The following is a 7,387-nucleotide window of genomic DNA, read 5'->3' on the forward strand; positions in this document are numbered from 1 at the left end:
CACAGTCAATTTTAGAGCAAGTGCAATTTCAGCGGACAACTTTCTCTGCCGTCATCACCACCATCCCGTCTATTCTACTGCTGGAAGATTTACCACTCGAAGCATAATAACATTTGCAAGTGCATGGTTGCATGCATTTTACACTGCTATCGAAGAGTTCGCTCCGCTTGTCGTAGTGCCTAGATTATTCTCAGGTAACAGGTCTCAATAACCACTGAACGGCGTCATGAGTGATACCGACGTCGGCGAGCTGAACGACGTATCCCTCCAGGACTCGGTAGACCTGAGCCACCCAGAGTCCTGGTCCACTTACTCATTTTCTTCGTACTTTCAACAATATGACTGGAACATCGACCATGAGGATCGTTCAATCCTCAACAAGATAGCCTTCTTCGTCTTCCTGGCCCTGATTGTCGTCGGCGCCTTGTGCAATGGGGTCCACCTCTACAGCATCGTCGCATTCGAACGGGCTCGCCGTCTCGTCGAAAATGTCTTCATTGGAAATCTTCTCATCGCCGATTTGCTGTACCTATCTACGGCGGGAATTGCCAATCTGATGGTGTGCGGATATTTCGCCTTTGTATCTCATCACGTCTTACCAATGTACATTATTCATTGTTTCAAGACTTTGGAGGTCTTTAATACGGTAAGAGAAAGCATGTGCGTGTAACGATGCACATAATCATAGGTGTGTGGCGATTGTGGTAATAATGTATGGCGTCCTGACAATTACTGTCCCCTACCTGTCTTTTTTAACATTTTTCCTTAATCGTCCTCATAATTATGGTAATCATGATAATGTGTGAGGAAATCAACCCTGACAGATACATAAATAATAATTTAATCACCACTCACTATGGGCTGAAGAGGTCGTGCCGTTCAATGCTATTGTTTGGAAGCTCTTCACTTGGTATTCCGTGCATTGGACAAAATTCCCGCCTGACGCGTTGACTCATCACTGTATTATCATTATTATTATCATTATTGCTTTTATTATGATTGTGATTATTATCATCATTGTTCTCATCCTTCTTTTATTGCTATAGGCTTGTGTCATTATTATCACTGTCGTTGTCATTATGTAATGTGGAAGTATTGATCACGGGACGGCGGCGTCTTTCTGCTCGTTGGAAACGCGGGAAATTAGTGAGTTTTAGTGGGATCGAAATGATATTATGTATTAAAGGTATAATAGTCCATTTCCTAGAAGCAAATTATGCCGCGTACAAGGGGTGCGGAACGTATTTTGTGTGTGTATGTGCGTGGGGGGGGGGGGGGTCAAGGCACAATGGTAGGCCTACATAGCCCGTCTCTTTCCAGCCCCCCCCCCCCCCCCCCCCCCCCCTCCATTCCGCGGTCCCTCCTTTGCAATATTCGGGAATCTCGGACGGGAATACTATCGTTTCAATAGTTTATCTGTGATATGTTCATTGATTAACCTCCTTGATAACAAATTTACAGACACCCAACGTCCATGCCATGCTATTATTGTCTTTGAATTTCAGGTGGTCCTTTACCAGATTGGTGGCATGATTACAGTCCTGGCCGTTGACTATTACATTGTCGTCACCCACCCGATCACTGCCAGAAAATGGAGAAGTCCGCGGAATGCTTTCGTGCTTTGCGTTATACTGTGGATAGGTGAGGATTTTTTTTTTATCAAAAGGCAACATAATAGCACTGAAACTGAAAATTGATAGAAAACAAACATTTCAAGCAAAATCTAGATGCAAATACTTCGAAATCCACGTCGTAAAAAAATGCATATACAACGTAAAAATGATATATAGACTGTCTCTACGCCTTGCTGATATAAGTGTTACGATTTTCTTCATTTTCATTCAGGTACTTTTAACTTAAAGCTGCTTTCTATTAAAAAAAGGAAGAAGAATGTAAACTATAGTATTATGTTCGCATTGTCCTATTCATACAGGATAGGCCCCCTACTGATAATTCTGGAATGATTTCCATGAAAACATTCAGTTACTTTCTTTTATCTATATACAGAGTCATTACAATATTTATTCCGATTATGAATTCTCGTCCTCCATTTTGTAATCCTGATGTGTAGCTATGAGCAGTGATTATTACTACCTGCATATCACAAAGTATATATTGCACCGATTATACACAGCACAGGAAGTATAGTCTGCTTTTTCCGATTTGAACAAACACTGTTTTGATATGGTGACCTGCTCTACAGGCCTATACGTTATCGGTTTTGATTTGACTTTGTTTTCATTTCAGGGGGAGAAGTGGAGGGCGAGGAGAGTCTGGACGATTACCCCAGACCCTCCCCCTGATCCTAACCCTGATCCCAATCCTTTACGTAATCCTAACCCTAAGAACTCAAACTCTAACCCTAAACCTCACCCTAACCCTAATCTTTACTCTAACCCTATAACCGGTATTCAGCCGGGGAGGGGTGGTAATTGTCGGGGGGGGGGGTTACTTGTCCTGTTACACTTTTCCCCATCCCTAACCTTTAGAAATGAGTGTCATGCATTATTTTGATTTATCCGTGTGTTTTATATTCAGATTTTTCAATTCCTTTCTTTCATATACATCCATACGGCAGCCGGTGTAGTTGTGGCAGTAGCAGACGGTCTTACATTTCTGGCTGAGCACCCAACGATCCATATCGTCATGCTGATTAAGGATTCGCTAATCGTTATCTTTCTCTACCTGGGGCCGGTCACCTTGACGACAACGCTGCATATTTGCGTCTGCCGGACACTGTGGAGCGCGCGGAGGGCTACGGGCCAGACGCGCCAGCAGCATTCCAATAGATTCGCGCAGATGACAGAGGCAGACGGAAGTGCGCCCGGTGCGCTCGTCCGCGCGCAGGAAATGCCAAACACGACAGCTCTCTTCGTTTCCTTCTTGATCTGCTGGGCCATCTATAACACCACCATTCTGGTGATTGTCTTTATCTTTGCTCTGAAAGGGTTCGACCATCCCATCTACGAGAATAATAAGGACGAGATCCTCATGGTTTTTGCTGATATGGCCGTACATTTCAACGTGGCACTAAACCCGCTGTTTTACGCAGCGTTCAACCCAAAAGCATGGCGACACATTTCGCAGACTGTGTACGTCATACTCAAATGCAATGGACGTCCATTTGAAGACCAGGCACCCTTGTCTGATGAGGAAGAAAAAGCATAAAAAACCAGTCTTCACGTCGATGGCAATCACGACGTATCCAGAGACTGCAAATGTAATACACGACGGTTATATAACTGGAAACTGATTACTTAGTTGTAGATACATGTATTACATTTCAGACATGCGGACATCCGCCTCTCTGATTATTTCCAATCTACACGTAACTTTTAACACAGCTACCAGGGGCGGATCCAGGAATTCTGTTAAGGGGGGGGGGGGGGCGCAACTAATATTTCTGGTGCTACTTCCGGGTTTCATTTCATTTTTTCTTTTTATTTCTTTTGTTTTTAACAATGATTAAAGGGGGCGTGCGCCTCTTGCGCCCCCTGTGGATCCGACACTGGCTACAGTGTTTTGTTATACCCCGGACATCTCATTTTTTTTTCTTTTTATGATGCAATGTAAGCCCATTTAAATAATGATTATAATTATGATCGTAACTGATGTACTTTGACATTTTCTTGACATCGACGCAATTTCGTAATACATTATCATGTTTCATCATCTTGAGAAGACAAAGAAAAGAAATCGTGCTCGAATGAAGTCACTGCCACAGACTCAACAGAAATGGGTGCTACAGTGCACCCCCGTTATAACGAACACGCCCCAACGAAATTCCGGTTACAACAAAGTCAAAATTCAGGACGCAATATTGTCCACTCTATCTTCATTGTTTATCTGTTCGGTTAAAACGAAATTTCGATAATATAGCGAAAGAAAACTGAGGGGTCCCGAAGACTTTCGTTATAACGGGAGTCCACGTTTATACATGTATTGTGCAATATGCAATGTATAGGCTTCTACGTACGTGAATCACTTCATAACTTGCCATTATATATACAAAGTATTGGAATTTTCTTTTTTTTTCCTTCTTCTTCTCTTTAAACGCAATTAAGCCCCAGTCTATATAAAACCCTATGATTACACCTGACTGGTCACTGTTGTGAAGTTACTCAGCCAGGAATAACATTGTTCATGCTTTCACAGTAGAAAAATGAATTTTCGTGATTGTGTGTGTGTACACGATCAATGGAAAATTGTGAGATGATGACATTATAGTTCATTTTTTTCATCATTTATCAAATGTTTCAAAACTTACACAAACAGCGAAACTTCAGAATTTCATTTAAACTTCCCTGGTTTTCATCCCATTTCGATCAATTAATTTTCGCTTTCGTGCTTACATTTTTTTTTCTCTTCAGACAATCTTGAAAGTGGTCCGAATTTTCCCCTTGTAATTACCCATGCATAATCAGCAACTTACATTCAAGGAAATCATGAAAATGTTTTTATCTGATTTTGATCAAATCTACATTGCTGTGCTTTTAAAATTTTGCTCTTTCATTTCAGCTTAACTTTTAACTGGTTCGGAATTCTCTTTAAGGAACAATTTGTGTATTTATAGTACATGTATTCTCTTCTCTCTTTTTTTTTTTCATTTCTTTTGGAAACCAGAAATGATACAGTAGATATGACAGTGATGGTGACAACGCAGAAAATAGTTTTGAAGATCGAGAAATCCACTGCATTCTTTCAAACTGGACGCTATAGGCACTGTGTGAAGATTATCACCTCGGCCTTTTTAGCACTTATGGTTTCTTTTGGCACTGTAACAACGCAAGGAATCAGTATCTCGTATCACAATTATTGTACACGATGTTGTAAGGGTGCGCTCATAATAAATGCTAAAATTCTGTTCGGTTTCTTATGTAAAGCCACAATTTCAGTGCTTTTGAATTCATTTTGAGGTATATTGTGCAGTTGATGAAGAAAGTGTGTGGCTTTTTTTTTTTTTTTGATAGAGAACGCTTTTTCAACGCCTATTCGTGTAAAAACCAACAGAAAACTCATTTACAAATCAACTGTCATCCTTCAAGAAGACGATACCTTTCCAATGCCTCTTCATACAAAAAAAACACAAACCAGTGATTATTAAGTAAAAACAGAATTTGTCGAATAATGCAGTGCAGCTATAACTATACTCCCTTAACATCAGATAAAGCAAATAATAGAGTAAGTTTTTTCGTCATGAAATTGATAAGCACAGTCAGGGTCTCGAGGCCTCGTGCCCTATTTTGAGACTGAATGGCGAGGCATGGGGTGAACGCACAATGCTGCCTCGCCCTAATTATATCCCATAATTCAGCAATGCCATATGACGGTCATACCATGCAGGTTCAAGAGATGGAGTCACTTCTTCTTCTTGCTTATGAGGCAGCAGCAGCTAAATAATGTCCCTTTTATTGTGTAGCCAAGTTACAGTCTGTGGAGTAGGGTGTGTCAGGTTCATGTTGTCAGGAGGGCGGAGATCAGGGCACTCACTCAAGATGTGTTGAGCAGTCTGTTCCACAGATGGTGCACCACACTGGCAAGCTGCTGACGGGCGTAGTCCCCAACGGTGCATGGCTGCATTGAAACGCCCAACTCCCGTTCGAATCCGAGTTAGAGACACCCACTCGCTCCTTGGGAGGTTTGCTCCTGGGGGACAGATGTATTGTGCGTGACAACGAGTTGGGCAGGTCGTTGGGTGTCTTCCCAGCTTGTTCTCCATGTCTGGCAGATGTTGAAGTCTGATCCTCTCAGCGTTGCTGCATGGCGGGAGAAAGGGCGGCGAGACTTCAGTCGCTGATGCCGCTGACCCAGAGTTACAGAGCCCTCAACTACGTCGTGGAGGAGGTCGTCCGGGTTGCTGGAGGCCTTGGTGACCAGCCTATGTGTGTGATGTTCTCGGCACATGGGGGCAGGAGCGATGCCTGAGAGAACAGGTAGGAATTCTGTTGGTGTAGGCCGGAGACACCCTGTAATTAATCTCATGATGTCATTCAGAACTGAGTCAAGTTTCTTGGTGTGAGAGCTCCTACACCATGCAGGGGAGGCGTATTCCCCGGCACTGTATACCAGTGCTAGCGCACTAGTGCGGAGAGTGGTTGCACTGGCACCCCATTTTGAGCCTGCAAGTCGATGAAGGAGGTTGTTCCTTGAAGACACTTTTGCACTTATGGCTTGAGTTGTTCCTTGTAGGTCAGCTGCCTATCCAACTTCAGTCCAAGGTAGGTTGGTGTAGCATTGTATGGAAGAGGTGTTCCATCAAGAATGACACTGAGTTGCCGATTAGCCTCCTTGGTGTTCAGGTGGAAGGCTGTTACCGTTGTCTTGGACATGCTAATCTTGAGTCTCCAGATCCTGAAGTACTTCGCGATTTGCGACATATCTGCAGTGAGGGTATTCTCTACATTTGACCAGGCTCTGTCAGAGCGAAGAAGGGCAGGGTCATCTGCATAGGATACTGTCGTGAGGTTGTGAAGGGGATGTCACTGATGTATATGTTGAAGAGCAAGGGGGACAGTACAGAGCCTTGAGGAACTCCATTCCGCAGTTGGCGTGGTCTGCTGGACTGTCCATCACTAGTCTTCAGAACGAACCTCCTGTTGGCTAGAATGTTGCAGAGGAACCTCACCATGTGGCGATCAGGGATGGAGATGGAGTCACAGCAGGCTTAGTCACTTTAAACCCATGTTCGATGCCGCCACTCAAGAATAATTCAAGCATGTGCCAAACTGGATATGCCACACAGATACAATGTAGGAAGACAATAGATTAATGCCTCACTACGTAATGATCAGCCTCTCTTTAATGAAGATGATGTCAATGACGCGGGGATGTGCAAACATAAATTGCACTAAGACTGATGAAGTGAAAATAAGATTAGTCCACCGGACATGTCTGAACATTAATGTGACATATATCTTATATTCAGAAAGAACTATACTAGTAGATTCAATTCAATTCAATTCAATTCAATTCAATTCAATTCAAACTTTATTTCATTTTTCGAAAAGAACATAAACATTTCACTTTCATTGGTAACAGAGAATAAGGTTACATATATATAATCAAAACAAAGTGAAATTGAAAAGGAACATAATTGTGGAACCTTGGGGTAACAAATAATGTTGTAATGAAAATTGACTGAAGTGATATAGACGATATAGCATTACACAAAATATCGAAAAATGGAGGGACCCACTAAAAAGGCAATGCTTGTAGAATGTGGGCCCCTCAGGTACAGAATGTCAATAGAAAATGAACTGATGCAAAAAGGGGAAAAAAGATTACATCATATCAGTCTGAATTTGTTGTCCCCTGTATACTGTAATTCCATCCACGCAATATGCAGGGTGCTTTTGCAAAGCATGTGTACTCATCCTAATTAATATGG

General features: G+C 42.4%; 1 protein-coding gene across 1 annotated transcript; it reads left to right on the forward strand.

Moving 5' to 3' along the window:
• Window positions 1–226: 226 nt before the first annotated feature.
• LOC139736178 (mu-type opioid receptor-like) lies at window positions 227–3,268 on the forward strand. The gene is made up of 3 exons (XM_071646913.1): window positions 227–559; window positions 1,506–1,641; window positions 2,579–3,268. The coding sequence occupies exons 1-3, from the start codon at window positions 227–229 to the stop codon at window positions 3,166–3,168; spliced, it is 1,059 nt and encodes a 352-aa protein (XP_071503014.1). The 3' UTR covers window positions 3,169–3,268.
• Window positions 3,269–7,387: the final 4,119 nt, after the last annotated feature.

Source organism: Diadema antillarum, unplaced genomic scaffold, assembly GCF_040938485.1.
Source record: "Diadema antillarum isolate AM-2024a unplaced genomic scaffold, OU_Dant_1.0 seq00000633_RagTag, whole genome shotgun sequence".
In the NCBI taxonomy this organism is placed as follows: Eukaryota; Metazoa; Echinodermata; class Echinoidea; order Diadematoida; family Diadematidae; genus Diadema; species Diadema antillarum.